The sequence below is a fragment of the Schistocerca americana genome, chromosome 1, assembly GCF_021461395.2.
Source record: "Schistocerca americana isolate TAMUIC-IGC-003095 chromosome 1, iqSchAmer2.1, whole genome shotgun sequence".
Classification (NCBI taxonomy): Eukaryota; Metazoa; Arthropoda; class Insecta; order Orthoptera; family Acrididae; genus Schistocerca; species Schistocerca americana.
The window spans coordinates 870,513,102-870,536,951 of record NC_060119.1 but is presented as its reverse complement, the minus strand read 5'-3'; the positions used below and the strand labels follow the sequence as shown (position 1 = coordinate 870,536,951).

The 23,850-nt window shown below is 41.4% G+C and overlaps 1 protein-coding gene across 1 annotated transcript in view; it reads left to right on the top strand.

Annotated features, from left to right (window-relative positions):
* Positions 1-23,850, top strand: part of LOC124613967 (clustered mitochondria protein homolog) — a 362,940-nt gene that overhangs the window by 318,695 nt on the left and 20,395 nt on the right. Inside the window, exons 19-21 of the mRNA XM_047142757.1 lie at positions 6,776-7,048; positions 13,201-13,326; positions 22,274-22,489. Coding sequence (XP_046998713.1) covers positions 6,776-7,048; positions 13,201-13,326; positions 22,274-22,489 — 615 coding nt within the window. The remainder of the gene's footprint in view (positions 1-6,775; positions 7,049-13,200; positions 13,327-22,273; positions 22,490-23,850) is intronic.

Below are 23,850 nucleotides of genomic sequence, written 5' to 3'. Positions count from 1 at the left end.
GATCACAGTTTTTATATAATGGTTTTATTATTGTTATCTTCAGTTATTTAGGGAAAGTACCAGTGCTGAAAGAAGCATTACTTACATCTAAAAGCAAAAAACCAATATATTTGCTGTGATCAATTACTTTGTCCGGAATTCCATCAGTATCAGGACAACAAATTTTTTAGTTTGCTGATGGCATTTTCTTGCTCTTGGATTACTACAGGATACAAAAATGCAGTATTAGGATTTATAGTGATGTTATGATTAATCTTTATACGGCCTTGGGTTTTTATAACGTTTTGTGCTATATGTAAATTACAGTTGAATCTGTTGGCAATAGGTAAAGGATCATTTATAGTTTTGTCCTTACTTTTAATAACAATGTTGTTGTTTCTTAATCTGCTTCTGGCTAAGCTTTTATTTATCACTTTTCAGACTGATTTCATTATTTTTGTTACCCTTGTTTCTACTGAGGAATAAACCATTGTTTAATTTTTTGTTACGGCAATGACTTTAATATACAATTTCTGATAACAATTGACATACTGTTTCAGAGCTCGATTTAGCCTTGCTGATTTACTTAACTCTCTAAGTTGCTCTCTTTGTTTTGTAATCTGCTGTGTTATCCATGTGTTAGTTTGCTTTTTACTTTAATTTTCTTAGGAGAGACTGTGATTTTTTTATAGTTATGTTTGTAACAACTCAAAAATAACTCAGACTTCATATCTACAGTGTCATGTTTATCTGTATCCCAGTTTAGGATTTTCAATTCTTTGTTAAAAGATTTAATGTTGTCATCTCCTGTAGATGTATTTCTCACTTGCCCTGTAATTTAATGTAACTGTATAAATAAAAAATCTACTCACATAGCAGAGGCAGGAGAATACATGTGAAAGCTACAGAAATGGGCAAGCTTTTGGAGCCAGTGGCTCCTCCTCCTGGCAGAGGGGTTGAAGGGGAAGGAAGAGGGATGACTAGTGATGTTTGGAAACGAAGAGAATTATGGAAAAGTCACCCAGAAGCCCAATTCAGGGGAGATTTATTCTACAAGTTTCCGTACACAACACTCAAACTTTTTTGTCGCACCAAAACTAATTTCTTTGCATTCAGTACCTTGTGTGACATATGCTTGTTCATCCACCTTTAAGAGTTTCTCAATGAAAGCTGCTACCCATTTCAAATCCTGTTATTTTGGCAGTACAAACTTTGTTTTCGTTTAACCATTGTTCACTTACACATAAAGTTGAAATATCCTTTAGATGATCAATCAAAAGTACTTCTAATTCAGAAATCTTATTTATTATACCCTAAATGTTTTAATAAAAAAGGCTAATAATATGATGATATCCTTAGGATCTATCAGATTGCTGATCTCATTATTTGATGGCTGCCTGTCTGCAATAAAAAATTCTTGAAATGGCCTGGTGGTGACCGTCTTCCTTTGCTTAAGGGGCAGGTGGTTTTTACTACTTCTTACAGTTCAGCTGATACTGTTGTTGATGGTACCAGGGGGGTGTAGGCTTTTCTGCTTGAAGACGATGGTTGCTGTGCTGCAGATGATGTTGCTGACTGGGCTACATGAGGCAAGAGAATAATGGGCTCACTATACTTGCATCTATATATATTTCTAGGAACTTTCAAGCAGTAAAATGTAAATGTCAGAATGAGTAAAACTGATGAACATACAGCTGAATCCATGTGTGTGCATGTGGCTAGGGCCTCCTGTTCAGTGTACCAGTTGCCTGGTCAAGTCTTTTTAGCTGATGGCACTTGCGTGACTTATATGTTAATGAGGATGAAGTGATGATGAAGACAACATCCTGCTGCTGAGCAGAGAAAATGTACAAACCAACCAAGAATCGAACCTGGGCCCCTCGCATGGCATTTTGCCACACTGGCCACTCAGCTACAGGGGGAGACATTAATCCACTATAGCTGTATTTATTGAAGTCCTTGTAGTTGCACACTACACGTTTCACAACACTTTTAGTTGCATCTTCTGATTCATCTATGTAAAAAAAAAATTACCAGTACTATTACTGCAGTGAGTGAGTAATTACGTAGGATAAGTTATTTGTGGATTGAATGAGTTAGAAAACACATCAAATTGGAATTGGATTAACCAGAGTACCAACCTGCTTAAAGTTAGACATAAAGTGGTTGCATTACAACCCTCTGATAAGGGGCTAGTTTTGCATAATGATTTTGAACATATTGTGGCATATTGCAGACTAACATTGTTGTTACATGTAGCTAATGTAGTTTATGATTGAAAAGGTGTAATGGTAGATGCCAACGTGAAGTATACTCAGCAATTGCAAAAATTAAAACCTACATGCACACCTTTAGTGTCACGCCGGCAGGAACCCCAATGAAAGTGATAAAATTGACTTACATTCAGCCGTAAACATATGGCTTATTCACCCAAAATTTAGTTCAACTAACCTTAAAGCCAATACTGTTCAATATCAAATATGCAGATAGCCTTTGCAGTCAAAGCATTACTGTTGTAAATTGTAAATGTTTAATCCAAATCATGAGAGTGGCCCTATAATAAAACTTATGCCGTAAAGTGGTAACTATAATGAAAAATGTCTATCTGCAACGTAGATCAAGACGAATATCACAGCCACCATAAACATACATGACTGAACTTACAGATGACCGGTGCTGTGGTGAGAACCCAATACACATCCTTAATTGAAGAAAACAGCTGAGACTGCTGTTCATAATATCAATATATAGATCACATCAAATTAGTGGTCTATTGTGTGACGTAATGTCAGGTATCAGCCATGGTAATTGAGTGGTCTGGGAGGGCACTATACACTACACAAGCAATTAAACCCAGTTAATTAACTAAATAAAGTAAATTCAATACAATTAGAGCAACTAAAAGTGTTGTAGTTGATGACCAAATTGGATAAAGTAACATATGACCTTGGGCTACTAATATGTTCATGACATTGAAATTACAGTTGTCGTTAAAATTGAGCTATGTACGAGTCCTTCAGCTGTGGTTGTCCTTGGTCTAAAATTATTTGCAATTCTTGCATCTGCTTAATGAATTATGGGAGTCTTGAATTTTGTAGTCTGATACTGACTTTCCCTTGCTACTTCGATGTAAAAAGTGTTGTGTGAAATGTTTTCTCTCCAGGGAATCTACAGACAATAATTGTGAATTCTGGAATGCTTTTCGAATCTTTTCAAACTGACTATTGGCCTTAGCGATTTCCTCATTCACAACAGAATTGCTTATAAGGTAGTGTCTATAAGATTGCCTCTGTCAGATGGTTCAGAGTACGGTACAGGATCATTCTAGCCTTAAAATTGCTCTTAGCTCATGTTTGTGTACAGACATAAAAATGTAGCTGCAGTCTGTAAACTAATCATACCTCAAGATAGAGAAGTCCTTGCTCATAGCTGTTTCAAATAACATCATTCTGGACGATCATGTTAAATGTGGAAACTTGGTACTTTCTGTTAGATAATGCTAGCCCTCTTACTGAAATGTTAATTCACAAAATATTTGACAATATCAACAGCTGGTACAGCACCAACAGATTTTCACCTTTCTGATAAGGCTCAATGCGTAAAGTTTAGTACTTGTCATTGAGTAACAGTATCTACATAACTGTAATCCGTTCAGATAATGAAATATAAGTAAGATAGTCCAAAGTTTCTGAAATTACAAATGGATAAAACTGCCAGTGGCTCCTCCTGCAGGTGGAAGGATTGAAGGGGACAGAAGATGATGGAGGAAAAGGACTGAAGAGGTTTATGAAATTGGAAGAATTACAGAAAAGTCACCCAGAACCCCTGGTCAGGAGAGAGTTGCTGTACAGGATAAGAAGGAAAGACTGACGGACTGGGGACTGCACTGGATGAGATTTGAAATCTGAGAGCTTAAAGGTTTAAGATCAAGTAGTTAGCAAAAAAAGATAATTGACAAAACATTGTGCAAGAGTTAATAATAGTGGAAAGCTAACTGTGTAATACGTGGTAGAGGTGGGGGCAGAGGAAAATAGACGGGTCAGAAACTAAAAGATATAGAAAATTAAAGGGGAGTGAAGAAAGGAATAGTTACTGAGAAGAGCCCGCCCGGTTGGCTGTGCGGTCTAACGCATGGCTTTCCAGGCGAGAAGGAGCGCCTCGTCCCGCTCGGCGGATTTGTGTATAGGTCTGGTGAACCGGCCAGTCTGTGGATGGTTTTTAGGTTGTTTTCCATCTGCCTTGGCGAATGCAGGCTGGTTCCCTTTATTCTGCCTCAGTTAAACTATGTCGGCGATTGCTGCACAAACAAGTTCTCCACGTACACGTACACCGCCATTACTCTACCACGCAAACGTAGGGGTTACACCCGTCTGGTGTGAGACGTTCTCTGGGAGGTCCACCGGGGGCCGAACCGCACAATAACCTTGGGTTCGGTGTGGGGCGGCGGAGGGGTGAAGTGGACTGTGGTAGTCGTCGTGGGGGTGTGGACCACTGCGGCTGCAGCGGGGTTGGAGCCTCTCAATCGTTTCTAGGCCCCCGGTTTACATACATACATACTTACATACATACATACTGAGAAGAAATATTGAGACTGAAGAAGCACTGAGGTGATTATTGTCATGTTGTAGAGGATGCTCTGCAACAGGGTATTGTGCGTTGCTAGCACACATCTTATGACTATCCTATTCAACCTAACTGATAACTTGGTGGTAGACATAACAATGTAGAAGGCCAAACTGTTTACATAACAGCTGGTACATGACGTGTTGTTTCACAGGTGGCACTCCCTTTGATAGTGTATGTGTCAGTTACAGGGCTAGTATAGGTGGTGGTGGTAGGAAGGCGTGTAGGGCAAGTATTGCAGTGGGGCAGTCACAGGGGTAGAATGTGTATGTAAGGGAAATGGGTGCAGAAGGAGCATAGAGTTCTGACCAGGATATTGTGGAGATTTGGGGGAGGATATGGCTTTGTCCCCCCCCACCCACAGATATATTGTCAGAACCCTATATTCCGTCTGCCCACTCCTACACTATAGCTCCAACCCCTGTGACCATTCCTGCTTTAAGATCTGCCCTACGCACCCTCCTACCACCACTTACACCAGTTGTATAATTGACGACACGTATACTATGAAGGGGAGAGCCACATGCGAAACGACACATCTTGTGTAGTAGCTGTAAAGCTGTATGTAAACACTGTTCAACTTTCTGCAATGTTCAATGGTATGACTACCGCCAAATTCTCATTTTGGTTGAATGGACATTGGCCCACACATCCCATCTGGGTTCTTCCCTCTGACACAGTTTCTCAGAATTCTGAAGGTGTGAACTGGTGTTCCAATCCAATATGTCCTTGTTTCTTACCGCCCACTTGTGCTTAATTTATGTTAATATCTTCAGTCTCAACATTCCTTCTCAATAACTATTCCTCTGTTTTAGTTTTCTACATCTTTTATTTTCTGACCTGTCCATTTTTCCACTTCCACTATGTATTATGCCCTTAGCTTTCCATTCTTACTAGCTCTTGCACTGTTTTGTCAGCAATCTCTATCTTGCTTATTGCCCCATCTTCAATGTTTAAGCTTTCAGATTTTCAAATCTGATCCTGTGCATTCCCCAACAGTAAGTCTTTTCTTCTCATCCCATCCAGCGCCTCTCTACTGACCTGGGGTTATGGACAAATTTCCTGTAATTTTCCCATTTTCTAAACCTTGCCAGTCCTTTTCCTTCATCCCTCTTCTGTCCCCTCAATCCTTCTGCCAGAATGAGGAGCCACAGGTTCCCAAAGCTAGCACATTTCATTAACTTCTGTGTGTTTTCTCTTGCTGCAACTTGGTGAGCAGAACTTTTGTCTAACCAATTATATTTTCAAAAATTGATTATTTTTGTTGATGTATTGTTTTGACAAGTTTTTTGCAGTACACCTACTCATCCATTTTTTTTTTTGTTAAAATAATCAGCATCTTGGTTATGGAGGATAGCCTGAAGAGTAAAAATTGTAAAGGGAAACAGATGATTGAAAGCAGTCGACAGGTTCATATGGAAGGTTGCCGTTTTATGCAGACATGATGATATGTGAACAGGATAGACTAGTGTGGAGAGCTGCAATGAATCAATCTTCAGACTGAAGACCACAACAACACAGCCATTAATTAAATAGTTTTTTGTTAAACCAATAATCCTACTTTATTAAAGAATGTCTGCACAGTTCTGTTGCACTGAACAATATCTTCAGAGATTCTCAGAGTAATGTATTTGGATATAAATCACATTGGCACCATAGTATGCCATAATCTAAAATTAAAAGGAAAGTTTACACGAGAAAACTATAACATTATGAGAGAGAATTGCAGGAAGTATTTGCCTAAAGGAAGCAAAATATTTAGTACTGCTGACACACACACACACACACACACACACACACACACACACACACACACACAGTCCACAACTACTTTTTTTGGGTGGGGAGGGGGGGGGAGGAGGAGGAGGAGGAGGAGGAGGAGGATACTTTCAAGTAGTTTAAAAATGTACAGGTCACTCAGACTCCAGGATGAGTGGGAACTACGTGTTACGAGGAAGTACTGTTTTAACACATTTTGTATTAGATAACTTTCTAGTTTGTATGTTTGGCAGTTTGGTATGTGTGCTGCTCTGACATCAGCTTTTCCTTTGGTTTATGTTGCCTAAATATTGACCACTATGTATTAAAAAATGCACACACTCATTGCTCTTAAAGAGAGAGAGAGAGAACTGTACATACCTTCCATTCATTATTTATCCTTTTTATCTTTTAGGCAACTGATGCTTACAACTTTTACACTACTGGCCAGACAAAGATTCAGCAAGGATACTTAAAAGATGGGTATGAACTAATAAGTGAGGCTCTCAATTTGCTCAATAATGTGTATGGAGCTATGCACCCTGAAATTGCACAGTGTTTACGTATGCTTGCACGCCTGAACTACATAATGGGTGAGCATGCTGAAGCAATGGCTTACCAACAGAAAGCTGTTCTTATGTCGGAGAGGGTCAATGGCATTGACCACCCTTACACCATTACAGAATATGTGAGTATACTTAGTTATAAAGTGGGTATTCTTACCTGATCATTAGAAACAGCCAAAATTGGCTGAATTATCATGGAAATTATCTTTCTTTGTACAACAAAGATTGTTTTTCTTTACATATGTGCATTTAGTAAGACTAAGACTGACAACATCTTAAGACCAGCTGACCAGTCTGAGGACAAAGTTAATTCTTGTATGGGAATGGGGGGAGAAATGTCAGAGGTCCAAGTATTCTAACACCACGTGGTGTTAATTTAAGGCTTGTTTTCAGATAAGTTAGTATCACACTATATTAGTGTATCTCCCCATTTAGATTGTGATTGGCTAATTGATTTTACTCTTCGTCAGGATTATGAATTCATCATAATATCAAAACCTTCACTAGTATACAATAATAAAACAAAGTAAAGATGGAACATTCTCTTTTTTTGAGATAGAACCACACCTTCCACTGGAACAGAAGTAAACGTACTAGTGCTGGCGGATGTAGAAATACAGTCATAAATTAAGAAGAGAAACAGAAAATGGAACTCTAGGTTTTCAAACTCTTATGTACTGTATTCATTAGGAGAACTTTCACACTTTCCATGATTGGATTTGTTTGAGAGGGGGGCGGGGGGCAATTTTTCACAGTTCGTACTTTCTTCCAATGCCCCTCTCAGGTACATGAGCAGTGTTCAAAAGAAAAGGTGTGAAACACTGTGAGTATAATTGAAGTGCTATGGGTATAATTGTAGTAGTCACCAGAGGCCAGAGCACAACTATCCCACTGTTTCACGAGCTGAACTAGTCCCTGTTCCCTAAATTCCTGTGGCTCTGACAGGAGCCAGTCCTCTGCTGTGTCCTTCAGTCCATTGTTGAAGTGCTTAGCTTTTAGATGTGTTTAGCAGACCTAACACATGGAAGTCACTGGGTGACATGTTCGGGCTGCAGGATGGGTGCCAAAGCTGCTCCCACATGAAATTGGCCATTACATGTTGTGTAACCTCGGAGACTTGGGTTATTGTGCAGCAGAATCACTCCCTCCATTAGCAACACAGGCCGTTTGCCCTTCGTGGACTTACGTAGGCTATGGACAACATACTTTTTAAAAGAGGTATCCAGAACCTAAAAATACCTTTTAGCATACTTACAGCAATATTAATGCACTTCCTATGTTGTGTACCATTGACTTTTACCACCCCAAAAAGAAAAATTAAAAATAAAAGTTTCATTTACTGTTGCTGACTTTTACTCTCGACATACTTTTCAAAGACATACTAATGTGTAAGGAGGACCCTGAACCTTGAAATATTGACTATGTCTTTCATTGGGGACTGTGATACTTACTATTGAGACTTAAATTGTTTTAAGTTCAACTGAATAATTTAAAACGTGTGAAATCTGGTAGAAGAATTCATTAAAAACAATAAATATTTTTTCATAATTTTAAAATATAAAATACCTGACTGGATTAAAATATTTTTAAAGGTGGACATAAAGTACCCCTACACTGGTACTGTGAGCGTTAAGGGTTTTCCTCAATTGAGGAAGTCAATGAGTATTGTACCTCAGACGTAGAAAATATCTTGTCTGCTGAGGGCACAGCTTCGAATTATTTTTTAGGGGGAGTTGATGACACATTCTTCCGCAAATTTCAACAAGCTTGGTTGTTATGACATTTCAAACCTTTCCATTTGAGCACTTCTTATAATATCCTGTCACTTCTACTTTTAACATACCACAGCTGCCCAAGATTTACTAATAATAAATATTCAATAAAACATGTATAGTATTTTAAGATGATGAAAATAATGATAGTAACTTGCTTACATTAATCCTCAGCACGTTGGTTTGGCATAACTTAAAAGAATAATAATGTACCCAATTCAAAATAAGAGTTTGCTGTAGGTTTGCAGGACAAAATTAGACTAAGTGCTAAGTGCAGAAACAGCATGGATAAAAGAGTGCTGAAGGTGGAGAAAAAAAGAATGCTGAATTGAGAGCAGAAGAAAAAGAACTGATTCAAATTAACATGTTCCTCACATGGTCAAAACTGGAAAGGTGATGGAGGAGGAGGAGGAGAGATTCATACTGTTAATAAAGCAAAGATGAAAGTGAAATAGATGGACATAAGTAAGTGTGCACAATAAGGGGTCAGGATTCGCAGTACGAACAGTGGATATGTTTTACACCACACATAGCAAGGGAATCTCAACTCAATTCCTCAACTATTTAGTAGTTTGTTGTTTTTACTCCTTAAATTTATATTCCACCAAGGACTTTGCATTACCATGAAAAATATGTAATGCCAGAGAGGGGAGAAATGGAAATAAAAAAGAACAGTTGATGGACAAAATAGAGGATGGCAACAAAGAGAGGACAGAGACTGTGTGCAAGAATGGAAAAGAGCCCAATTAGCAAAAAGTTTGTAATAATGGAGATTCCACCATAGGAAACAATAAACAAGCAAAGACATGAATTGAGGACAGCCAACCAACAAAAAGCAGCCCACACTCTTGGTCCAATGTAAATAAATAAAAAAAAGAAAGAAAGGAAAAATGCAGCTATCCATTAATCATCTGCAGGTAGATGAGAGGTTGTCTAGTCCAGCAGACCTTCTTATGATAAAATATATCTGTATATAATAATATATTGTCTCTTGATAGTCAGATTGCATAAATGTCCATTCTACTGCGATGGCAAAATGACTGCTACTGACGTTTGGTGTGAAATATCAAGTAAAACTTAAGACATGGTCAGTTTCTGTTCTATTGAGTTTGTTTCTGTCCTGTTGTTTTTGGTGTTTTATCGTCTGTCTGACCTTCATGAGATACTTTTGTGTCAGTAGTTGATTTTTATTTAGTTATTTATCCATCCTTAGACAATGTACATTCTATAGATGTCTTTGGTGAATGTACAAATTATGGTATGAAGTCTAAATATTTTCTTAACAAATGCCACATACATTATTTAATAAGCATAGGTATTTTGACCTAGAACTAACATACACAAATACAAAGCTCTGCATACAGCAGACATAAATACATAGGCATAAATACATAATACATGAATGGAGAAAAAATATGTCATCAGGCATAACTTATGTTAGGTGTTCCCAACAATTCTTTGGTTTTCATTTAAGATATTCATCCAAAGTGTAGAAATAATGGTCTTGCAAAAACTGTTTCAAAGTTTTTTGTAAGAAATAATACATACTGCTAATTATTTTATATTCTGTGGCAGCTTATTGATTATAGTGCCTCAATAATCAGGACTGTTCCCGAGCTTTTAGCTTTTTTTCTATCTAAATGGAGGCAATGACTCAACCTTGTGTTATGATCATGAATAGTGTTATTAAAGCTATAATTGTCAAGATTTTTTCTTATATACATTATAGTCTGAAAAATAAACTCGCAAGGAACAGTCAAAATGCCCAGGTTTTTAAATAATTCTTTGCAATGAGCCTATTTATTGCATTTAGTCATTATTATTTCGGCTCTCTCTCTTTTAATCTGAAAACTGTTTGTAGGTTCTGGGTACTATTTCCCCAAAAGATTATTCTGTAGCTAAGGATGGCATGCACATAACCAGAGTAAGCTGACATTACACAGATGTCACTGCATACTGATGCAAGAACTCTAAGCGTGTAGCATGCTGTGGAGACCCTGTTTGAGATAATCATGACATGTTCATTCCATTTTAGTTGGCTGTCGATGTACAGTCCTAGGAATTTAGTGTTAGCTACATCTGCTATTGAAGTGTTGTGTGGTTTTAAATTTATGGACTCATACTTCTTGTTTATTCCAAAGCACATGCTGTTTGTTTTCTTAATGTTGAGAGTTACTCTGTTCTCTGTAAACCATTTGTAAACATCTGCTAGTGCTTCATTGGCTTTTTCCAATAGCAGATCTGTGGGATATATTATCTTTTAGAGAATGTTACAATGTTAAAGATTGTTCAGTGGTTGTGATAACCTTACAGGCTTCTCTTTTCAGAAGACCTGGTCATTTTTAATTTTTTTGAATTATTCACAGTAATGTAATACAGCAATAGTGTTAAATTAGTATTAAAATAATATCTTCATTATAAATACAATTATCTTCACAAACTTTGAAATGAATGCTTATTTCATATCGCAGAACTCTGATGACTGTATTTTTGTTGCTGTCAGTTTACCATTTACCACAATATGCTTTAGAGCACTAACTATGACAATGATGATGATGACTATGATGATGATGACTATGATGATGATGACTATGATGATGATGATGACTATGACTATGACTGTGACGGTGACTGTGACGGTGACTGTGACGGTGACTGTGACGGTGACTGTGACGGTGACTGTGACGGTGACTGTGACGGTGACTGTGACGGTGACTGTGACGGTGACTGTGACGGTGACTGTGACGGTGACTGTGACGGTGACTGTGACGGTGACTGTGACGGTGACTGTGACGGTGACTGTGACGGTGACTGTGACGGTGACTGTGACGGTGACTGTGACGGTGACTGTGACGGTGACTGTGACGGTGACTGTGACGGTGACTGTGACGGTGACTGTGACGGTGACTGTGACGGTGACTGTGACGGTGACTGTGACGGTGACTGTGACGGTGACTGTGACGGTGACTGTGACGGTGACTGTGACGGTGACTGTGACGGTGACTGTGACGGTGACTGTGACGGTGACTGTGACGGTGACTGTGACGGTGACTGTGACGGTGACTGTGACGGTGACTGTGACGGTGACTGTGACGGTGACTGTGACGGTGACTGTGACGGTGACTGTGACGGTGACTGTGACGGTGACTGTGACGGTGACTGTGACGGTGACTGTGACGGTGACTGTGACGGTGACTGTGACGGTGACTGTGACGGTGACTGTGACGGTGACTGTGACGGTGACTGTGACGGTGACTGTGACGGTGACTGTGACGGTGACTGTGACGGTGACTGTGACGGTGACTGTGACGGTGACTGTGACGGTGACTGTGACGGTGACTGTGACGGTGACTGTGACGGTGACTGTGACGGTGACTGTGACGGTGACTGTGACGGTGACTGTGACGGTGACTGTGACGGTGACTGTGACGGTGACTGTGACGGTGACGGTCGACTGTGACGGTGACTGTGACGGTGACTGTGACGGTGACTGTGACGGTGACTGTGACGGTGACTGTGACGGTGACTGTGACGGTGACTGTGACTGTGACGGTGACTGTGACGGTGACTGTGACGGTGACTGTGACGGTGACTGTGACGGTGACTGTGACGGTGACTGTGACGGTGACTGTGACGGTGACTGTGACGGTGACTGTGACGGTGACTGTGACGGTGACTGTGACGGTGACGGTGACTGTGACGGTGACTGTGACGGTGACTGTGACGGTGACTGTGACGGTGACTGTGACGGTGACTGTGACGGTGACTGTGACGGTGACTGTGACGGTGACTGTGACGGTGACTGTGACGGTGACTGTGACGGTGACTGTGACGGTGACTGTGACGGTGACTGTGACGGTGACTGTGACGGTGACTGTGACGGTGACTGTGACGGTGACTGTGACGGTGACTGTGACGGTGACTGTGACGGTGACTGTGACGGTGACTGTGACGGTGACTGTGACGGTGACTGTGACGGTGACTGTGACGGTGACTGTGACGGTGACTGTGACGGTGACTGTGACGGTGACTGTGACGGTGACTGTGACGGTGACTGTGACGGTGACTGTGACGGTGACTGTGACGGTGACTGTGACGGTGACTGTGACGGTGACTGTGACGGTGACTGTGACGGTGACTGTGACGGTGACTGTGACGGTGACTGTGACGGTGACTGTGACGGTGACTGTGACGGTGACTGTGACGGTGACTGTGACGGTGACTGTGACTGTGACTGTGACTGTGACTGTGACTGTGACTGTGACGGTGACTGCATAAGCCTGGTGTCTCATTAATGAACAATAAAATTGGTAATCAGTAGTGAGATGCCATATTATATGTTTTATATTCCATTTCTATTTATTTTTAACATGTAAACAAAATTTTCACTGTAATGAATAAAAAAAGTTACGAAATACACTAAAAAATAAAAATAGAGGAAAATTATTTTGTGTGTGTGTGTGTGTGTGTGTCAGTAAATGATCCATTTGTTTTTGTTCCAGACACATCTTGCTCTATACTGTTTTGCTAACAGTCAAGTGAGCACTGCACTGAAACTCCTATATAGAGCACGATACCTGGCACTGCTTGTTTGTGGCGAGAACCACCCCGAAATAGCACTACTTGATGTAAGTAAACTATACATTTTTTATTTATTTTGTATTTATGACTATGCAGACTGCAATGGTTTTGAAAGTGATCACTGGAATGATTTTCATTAAATAAATACTGTTAAGAAAATATCCCCCTTAAAGTGGCAACAAATGGAAACATGTGGAAAGATGCAATTGCTAACTTTCAGATACAGGGATCCTTTTTCTGGTGGAACAGAAAAAGTGTTAGAGCAGAAAGAACCAGTAAGGTGTAGAATGGGTTCTGAAATAACCTTGTTGTCTCTGAAATCCCAGAGGTTTTCCACACCATAAATCTGTATCTGCAAATGCTTCCTAACCTCCATAATCTGCATACCTACCAGCATCTAAAGATACAGTCATCCAAGTACTTCCTCCAGAACCAGACATAACAAGAACAGAGAATGTCCATTATAATTATCCAGGCTGTTATGCCGTGGTTGGTTGATGAATTCTGTGTCGATTCCCAACGTTTCGTCTCCGACTGCGGGAGACATCTTCAAGGGTGTCCGTAGCTTGACGGAAGGTCCAACACACCTACTGGTTCGCTACTGACTACCGCTAAATTCCGTGTCCGCGCGCTCCCACGCCGCGGCGTGACGTCACGTGTTTTGAAAACGTCAGTGCAATTGGCCGCTGTCCGTTGCCGTAGATCACCGTTGCCATCACCCAGTAGTGGACGGGTGGTACACATCTTCTTTAACACCGGCATCCATATACTGTTTAATTTCACGCCCTCCTCCTTTCGATTGAAACTATTTGGGTGTTAGCAATTTCGATTGCCTCCCTGTAGAGCCTTTCGTAATATCCGCTTGTGGCAGCTAGTACTTGCGTCTCCTTGAAACGAATATTGTGGTTCCCTGGCTGGAAAGCATGCTCTACAACAGCTGATCGTTCAGTTTCTCCTCTTCTACAATTTCCCTTGTGCTCTTCCAAACGTTTAGAAACCGTTCTTTTAGTGGTACCCACATAAACATCACCACAGCTGCATGGGATCCTATACACTCCAGCTTTTTCCAATGGTTTGCGAACGTCCTTGGCAGGCTTAAGGTATTCCTGTATCTTCCTGGTGGGCTTGTAAATTACGGTAATATTTCGCTTCGTCAAGATCCTCGCTATTCTTTCCGTTACATTTTTAACAAACGGCAGGAAAACCTTAGATTTTGCAGTAGCCTGTACGTCAGTATGATTTCTGCGTGGCTGCCTCAACGCACGTTTTATTTCGGTGGACGAATATCCGTTCTTCATTAGTGCATTGTGGAGATGTTCCATCTCAGCATCGAGCAACTCGGGTTCACAAATGTTTCTAGCTCTGTCCGCTAACGTCTTGATAACACCCCGCTTCTGTTGTGGGTGGTGGTTCGAATCCCGGTGCAAATAACGGTCCGTGTGCGTGGGTTTGCGGTATACCGAGTGGCCCAAAGTACCATTTTAGTTTCTAAAAACAAGCACATCGATGAAATGTAATTTGCCGTCTACCTCCTCCTCCATTGTAAACTGAATTCTCGTGTTTATACTGTTCAGATGTTCGTGGAACTGGCTTAGTTTCTCCCTACCATGTCTCCACAGCACAAACGTGTCATCCACGTATTGGAACCATACATTTGGTTTTTTGCTGGCAGTACCTAAGGCCTGTTCTTCGAATTTCTCCATAAAGAAGTTTGCAATTATGGGACTTAGGGGGCTTACCATAATCTACATTTTAGTATAAGAACAGAGAAATCAAAATGACATCTTCTAAATACATTGGGACTTTCAATAATTTGTTTGTTGGAAGCATCAGTAACTTCATTTCTAACCGCTTTCAAGCTTTTGTACACACGAAAATGATGTCGATAATAGCAATAACATCTCCTTGAAATTGCAGAGGCCTGCAAACAACTTGTCACTGTTTGTTATCTATCACATCTTTGCAATGCTGAGGAGATGTTGTTATCGCAATCAATGAGGTCCCAATATTTTTTTTAAGATGTCACTTTGATTTCTCTGTTCTTGTTACATCAGTTTTTGGAAAAATTATTTGGATGACTGTACTGTAGTGGCTGACAGTTGTGCAGATTTTGGAGATTTATAAATATTTACAGGTATTGATATAATGCCATGGAAAACATTAGGGATATTGGAGAGAACAAGTTTTTTCAGAATAAGCAATAACATCAGCAGGCAAACCGCTAACCATGCATACAAGGATGAAAAGTGTGTGTGTGTGTGTGTGTGTGTGTGTGTGTGTGTGTGTGTGTGTGTGAGAGAGAGAGAGAGAGAGAGAGAGAGAGAGAGAGAGAGAGAGAGAGAGAACAGCAAAACAAGTGCCATGATCAATGCAGTGAACTACAGATTATCCATGACTATAACAACAGCATACTGCTGCATCAACAATATATTTTGCTGCCAGCTTACAGGGACATTGACTCTGTAGTGTGGCTAATACCATGGCGGTAAAGTGCAGACAGAGGAGTGTGGTGCTGCAGCTATAGGGGGCTTTCAGCACTACATCAGTACAGAACCTGTATGTGGTGCTTCGGGTATACCCAATAGACTTAACTATTAAGTATCGTACAGCAACATAATTGCTGGAAAGGGCTAGACCAGACAGTGAGAGACTTCTTAGGGGAAGGAAATATAGACCTTGAGAGAGTTTGAAACATAGTGTAAATTCCTGGCAAAGATAGTGAGGCAACTGCAACAAGGCGTGTAGGGTATATGTGTTTTGCTCCAACATCAGGGAGCAATTAAGCATGAAACATGTCAATTCCAGCCAGGGAATAGTTCAGTTCTTAATTGGCCATGGCCTGTACCTCATGCATTTGCTGCACATAAACCTAGATCAGGAGGCTGGTTGTGGCTTTGGAGAGAGGGGAGATCCCTAAGCACACATTTCTACACTGTTATTGATGGTCACAGGAAAGATGACTAACACCCTCACTCAGTGACACAACAAAATCACTCTGAGACCAATCTCAAGAACAACTGTGTAGATGGAATATCTACAGCACTTCATAAAGAGTAATTGCATGGTGAGAGTGCAGATGACAATGGACACAGGTGATGAGTGTCTCCAAAGACTCCGAGTGTCAGAGTGGTAGCAGATTGGATGACAGTGGCACAAGCATAGGCGCGCGCACACACACACACACACACACACACACACACACACACATAGAATAATGACAAAATGTATAGTTACTGGACTGTCATGAAAAGAAGTGTTCATTAGACAGTAATATTTGAATGTAAGAGACTTGGGGAGGGTACGTGGGGAAGAGGATAAGGAGAGAAGGTGGAAGTCACAGTGGAGAGTAGTGGGGTGGAGTCCAACTGGTAAACCCATTGAAGGGTGGGCAGGAGGTGCATGATGGTGTGCAGCTGTGAAAAGAATGGAATAGGAGGGATGAACAGGGGAAGAGCAGATAGTGACTGCATAGGAAACCAGGAGCTGGGACTGCTGAATCAAAAGGGGAGGGATCCCAGCATCAACCTGAAGACTATTGACAGGGCTAAATGGATACCACAATGGTGAACTGGGTCCAAGAGGTACAGCATGGAAGGGGTGGGTGATCCATAAATTTGACAACCATAGTCCAGATGAGACAGAACTAATGCTCAGTAATGACAGAGAATGGCCGAACGGTCCACAGTCCACGCGCCAAGAGGTGTGGGCAAGGAAGCAAAGAACATTGAGTTTACAAGAACGGCCAACCTTCAGATGACAGATGTGGGGGCAACCAAGTAAGCTTGTTGTCAAAAAGAACAACTGAGAAACAAACTTGAGGACTACAGTAAGCTATTGGGCATTGAGGCAGTGACCTGGGTCAGGATGGACCACAGTACAGCAACAGAAATAAGCTTGTTGTCAAAAAGAACAACTAAGAAGCGAAACTGGAGGATCACAGTAAGGTAGTGGGCATAGAGGCAGCGATCTGGGTCTGGATGGACCACAGTACAGCAACAGAAATGCACCACTCTCAACTTAAAGGGAGAGAACTGAAAACCATGTGAGTGGGGTCCATGTGCAAGCATGCCAGATGACATCCTGGAGCTGTTGTTCTGCAGAGGCCAGTGAGTGGGAGCTAGCTCAAATACAGAAATCATCCCCATATGAACCAGGGGTGACCAACATCCATTAATAGCGATTAGAATAGGACACACAGTATGGAGTCCTGTGGAACGCCATTCTCCTGGGTCTGCAGAGAGCTGAGAGTGGTACCAACTCAAACTGTGAATGACTGATGGAACAGGAACTGGTGAATAAAAATTGGGAGAGGGCCCTGAAGACCCCACTCATGGAGCGTAAGGAGGATATCATGGTGTCAAGCAACGTTTTAGGGCTTACAAAGATCTAAGAAAACTGCGGCAAGATGGTGCCATTGAGAAAAGGCGTGCCAAACCACAGTTTCCAATCAAAGCAGATGATTGATCGGACACCGTCCCTCCTGAAGCCACACTAGTAAGGAGATAAAAGATCCTAAGATTCAAGGACCCAATTAAGCCAGCAAGCCACCATCCATTCTAGGTACTTGGAGGGGAAATTGGTCAGGATGACTGGCTGATAACTATCAAGGGATGATGGATCCTTGCCAGGCTTAAGGAAAGGAACCACGATACTCACTCTACAGTGAGAGGGGAAAGTGCCTTGGAACCAAATATGCTTAAACACCTGGAGGAGATGGGTACAAAGGCCACCTGTAAGGTTAAGGCCTGGAATGGAAGACAGCCACTGAAAATCACACTTGTGATGAAGAGACAGAAGAACCTAGAGAGGAGACAGTGTTGCCAACATACCCGTTTGCTCTGTTTGATTAAGGAACGGGCTTTGGCATGAAGATATTAAAGGTAATAAGACCAGCGGAGGATAGGCACCACTTAAGAATTGCAAGTTGTGGTGATGATCACAGATAGCAGTGGCAATGGCCATGCTCCAGCGTGGGAATGGCCGATGGCGAATGGAGCCTGTCGAGCAGGGAACAGAAATGCTAGCAGCATGGATTATCTTATCAGACAAATATATGTGACTTCATCAATACAACCAGGCAAACAAGATGGAAACATGACCTTGGAGGTATTTAGAGACCAATCAGCATAATGGAGAGCCCAGCGAGGTGACCTGGTCAGAGGGAGGTGGTAAGGGAATGAGAGAATGAATGGGAAGTGGTCACTATCACAGAAGTCATTGTGCGGTGACCAGTGTAAGGAAGGAAGAAGGGGAGGGGATGTGAGTGAAGGATTCAATGCCAGGAAAAGAACCATATATGGCACTAAAATGAGTAGGGGAACCATCCTTAAGAAGGCACAAGTTGTAGTCAACAAGAAAGTGGTCAATGAGGAGCCCCTGACTAGATGAAGCAGCACTGCCGCACAAAGGGTGATGAGCATATCTCCGAGGAGGAGAGAAGTGGGAGTTGCTGAAGGAAGGCACTTTGGCAGCAGATGTAGGTGACCTGTTAGGAAGGAAATAGAATTTGCAAACTGTGACAGCAGAGTCCAAATGGACTTGAACAGCAACTGCTTCCGATGGAGTACGAAGTGGAATCCATGTACTAACAATATCCATATGGAGCAACATGAAGACGTCACTGGTAGCCCTCAAAGAGCCAACCCGGTTCCGACAGAAAGCACGGGGCTCTTGAAGGGTCAGTGAGTGAACATCAGTAAAATGAAGTTCCTGGACAATGACTCAAGGTGATTAGTAAATGGCAATAAGGAATTGCAGCTCTGGGAGGTGATGGCAGTGCCCCATTACAGTTACATTGGAGAATCGTGGAGCGGATATCCAAATGGGCTAGAACCACTCAGGCCGTTGGGTTGCCATCTGTCACTGACGAGAGTGGGGTAGCATCCAGAACAGGGTTTCAGGCTCAGGTTGAGACAGCAGAAGTTGCATATCCGGGGGCACTGGGGTGGGGGAGCTTGTCCTGGGACCTCTGTTGTTTCTCCTTCTCTTTCCTAGGTTGAGGAGGTTAGGGAACAGAGGGAGAGCATGGTTTTGCAAGATCCAGAACCGAAAGAGAGTTGTGCGTAGCAAGTTGGGGTAGAAGGCTGCTGGGCTGAAAGATGCTGGGGAAGGAATCCTGGGGGGGGGGGGGGGGGGGAGTCCAGTCACCAGCAGTCACTCAAGAAGAGGGGGGCCACTTCTTCGGCTGAGGAGGGGTAGCAGCCCCCGGAGAGGACGACATGGGAACTGCAGGGGAAGGGGGGAGGAGAGAGGGACAGGACTGTGGTAAGGAAGAGGGAGGAGGGGGAAAGGACATAACAGAGGAAAAATTAGAAATCATCGAACAGGACGAAGTTGGTCTATTTCTGAGGAGCCTCAATGTCAGATAAACAATCCAGGGAGTTACATTCTTGTATCTTCTTTTCTTTCTTATAAGCTGGGCAGTCTGATGAGCATGGAGAGTGACAGTCGTGACAATTTACACACACAGGTGGTGGAACATGGTGGATCCCCTCCTGGAGTGGGCGTACACAGTCACCACAGAGAGGGTCTGCCGTACATCTGAAAGACATGTGCCCGAAACGCAAGCTCCAAAAGCATTTCATGGGTGGCGGGATGGATGGCTTCACATCACACCAATAACACATGACCTAGATCTTCTCTGTGAGGGTATCTCCCTTGAAAGTCAGAATGAAGGTGCCAGTATTGGTGCAGTTGTCCTTTATGACCTGTCTGCACACGCTGAACAAAATGTAAGCCCCATTGTTCCTGATTGGCCCAGAGTTCATCATCACTTTGAAGGATGCGGTCTCTCTGAAAAATGACTCCATGGACCATATTCAAAGAATGATGAAATGTAATGGACTCCAGGATATCACCAAGATGATCCCAAGAACAAAGAGCTGCAGATTGGTTGGGAAAAGAAGTTCTGATCAATAGGGGACCCGACTGCATCTTACTAAGAGTTTCCATTTCATCAAACTTGTCCCCCTTCAATATTTTCAACAAAAAATAATGGCTTTGTGGTGGTGAACGTATCCCTGTCCATCATAGTACAGATCAGGTAATGTGGAAAGCGTTTTGCCCCCAAGCCAGGGAGCCTGCCCATCATCTCAGGGTGTAACCAGGGAAAGGAAGGCCACAGGGTCATAAGAACATCACTCCATGATCACTTACCACTTTGAAGAAATGGACATAGGAGAACAGCCAAATTTTTGGAGTGTGATATGCCTCATTTGCAAAGCATATATCCTGATACCACCCAATTCGATGAGGGGCTCTACGCATGGGTGCCACCCAGCTACAGCAAAGGCTGACTGGCGTGGCGGCCGTTGCTGTGGGGTTCCGATATTCCGGAATGACAAGCAACCACTCCTAGGCATACATGGAGGAGGCAACAGCTCAGGTATCAGGTGATCCCTGTGTTGTTAGGGGGCTCAGTCAAATGGGTACATAACAGCCCCGCCACACAGACTGGCTACATACACATGCTGGTGACTTATCAGGGTGGAGGAGGCTATGGGAGGGAAGGAAGAGGGGAAGGAAGGGGAGAGAGGAATTCACACTGTAGATGCAAGAGAGGGAGTTCTTCCCCAAATGGGTCACATTACAGAAAGAGAATTTAGAAGTGGGGGGTCAAACCCCAAGAGGGACAAATAATGCCTAAAAGGAAGGATGACAGGAAAAGCAAGGGGAACAAAACCACAAGGAATACAGGAAACCAGGTCGATAACCAGGTTGAAATAAGTAAGAACACTGACAGAGGGGAAGGAGGGGAGGTATGGGGAAGAAAATGCAGTCTGGGAAGTAAGAATGGGCTGCAATAGCTGAGGGCTCCATGTGCACCATGCTTGAACTCGTGAAAGAACCATAAGCCCCCAGGGGTCGGAGAATGTAGAAAAACTGGTGTGCGAGATGTGTCAAAGCCATCTTCAAATGTTATGTTGAAAACTTGTGTGTGATATTTCATGTTCTACATTGTCAAGAGAACAAATCTGTTTTGCTACTGATTTGTTACACTTTTTTCCATAATTTCCACCCTGATAAAATTTTTCTGAAATTAAAAACTTTTCTCTGAAAATCCTAGGTTACATGAAAATGTGGCTCTAATTAGGTTCATGGGTTATATGTGTCCCACCCAATTTACAGAATCTGCCAGATTACAATTTTTTTGTGTTGAAAATGTATTACTTATCACAAAGGAAATAGTTTCTGACCTTTTATTTTTCAGATTATGCAAAATAAAATTTAACCATGAGAGTAGGAAAAGTTAGTGTGAGTTGACATAAAGATGACAATTTAAGTTGCAGACACACACAATTAAAGTGTCATCCATGAAGACGAATGCCTTGTTATAATGTTATGGCATGGGGATAAAAAGTATATTGCTAAAAGAAATGAACTTCAGACTGTATGGCACAAACCAAGTGTTAGACATTCATATCAACTATTTCAGAGGTCTTCAGTTATATCTCTGTCAGAGAGGTCAAAAGCAGAATGATACATCGTATGGATAGAGGATCTAGTTCTCATTGCTGTGCTGCTATCGTTAAATCAACAATTACGGTCTGCCTTTGTAGCAGCTGTTTATTTCCTATCATTAAATTTCCATTTCTGTTGACAGCAATAACTAAATATGTTATAAAAATTCATCTTCTGTGTCAAAGATACATAATATATCAAAATATATGAAGAAAATCTGTTCAAAACTTGCAAAGAACATAAATTTTAATAAAACTGAAAGCAAAGAATATAGGGATATTAAACACAAGGTATTCCATTTCTGGTTTCAGGAATTATAAGTGTGGGACTTGTCAGTATATTTCAATGTATTTTTCTTTTAATTTCACATTAAAGTTTTATATCTGAAATGCTTTCTAACAGTTTATTTTACAAATCAAAATATTTGAGACAAATACATTCATTCAAATTGTTTATGTATCAGTGTTCTATTTAAAATTCAGTAAGAAATTGTAATTAACTGCTGTGATATTTAGTTCTCGGTCTCTTTTGCAGAGCAACATCAGCCTGATCTTGCATGCTGTAGGGGAGTATGAACTTTCATTACGATTCTTGGAGAAGGCTTTAGCACTCAATATCCGGTACTATGGCCCGAAGTCCCTAAAGGTTGCTGTTAGTTACCATTTGGTGGCTCGTACACAGAGCTGCATGGGTGACTTTCGATCTGCCCTAAACAATGAAAAGGAGACATATGCAATCTACAAGCAACAGGTATGATGATCCAGTACTAATAAAACTGTAGTTCAGTTCAAACTTATTCTTTCTTTTTGTTAGTGTGTTATGTTACTGAGATGTGGATGAGGATAGGTGGTTGAACTAAAACACACACATCATTACTGTTTATAAACGTATCCATATAAATGTGCACATATACTGTACAGAATGACACTACTGTCACATCACAGTACTTACACAGAGACAGTTTGGTGCAAACTACTCAGTTGCCCCAATGAGCACAGACAAAAAGAGAAACATAAGGTAGAAATCCCTTTGGTTTCAGAGCACACTAGAAATAGTGCTGAATTCAGATGGTGCCCAACACGTTAATTAAATAGAATTAAAATAATTTTTTTAACCATATACACATCTATGAAATATCATCATTCATCCTTATGCACACCTATTCCAAAGCCTTTGGCAAATGGATCGTATCACTGCGGAAGACCCAGGTGGTATTCCTGTCGTACACACTCCTCCAATGTATGGTATTCTGGTCTTGTCATATGTCTAACTCACCCTACCATGATCGGGGTCAACTGTGAAAGCAGTCATATCATACACCAAATCCGCTGTAAGCTTTTCACAACTATTTATGTAGGCATGACCTTGAAGCTGCTGTCCACCAAAATAAAAACCATTTCCAGACTGTAGCCAGGAGCAAACTTCCGCACCCAGTAGCCTTTCTGTTATCATCAATAGTTGTGTAACAATGTGATAGTGGATGTCTAATTAAACACAGCTAGTCAGATAATCATAGGTTGAAAATCTACCACAGTAGAAAGCTATAACACTAAAATCAGGGCAGTAACAATGAGTGCACAGAAGTGTGCTAACTAACAGGTGTGTGTTATGATAAAGAGTACAGATACTGTTGAATTAACTCGAGTTAATTGCTTAAGCTCCAATGTCAAAACTTTACAACTTTAGATTTGTCTATTGAGTGAAGCTTGATTACTAATTAGCTGTTCAGCCAGGTGGTTTTCACAGCATAGTCCATAATGGATATAGTTGATGTTTTGGCAATGCCATAACTGTCATTATGATAATAAACTGTGCTGCAAAAACAACACTGCAGTCAAAGCTGAGATGAGGTGCCATAAGGTGCAATGTCAATAATAATAAAAATCTAATGGCCATAAAGCCCATGTGTTTTAATATTTGCTGATAAACGGAGAACAATAAATTAACTTCCATCCTGAAAAGGTGATTAATAACTACAAACTAATATTGAGACACTTTTTGGAAAGGAAACAAGAACTTATTTTTAAAATGAAACTTTCGCTTTTGCAAATCATATTTTTCACAGGAAAAAGAAAGGGGAAAAAAAAAAAAAAGGCAAGCCTGCCTTTGTG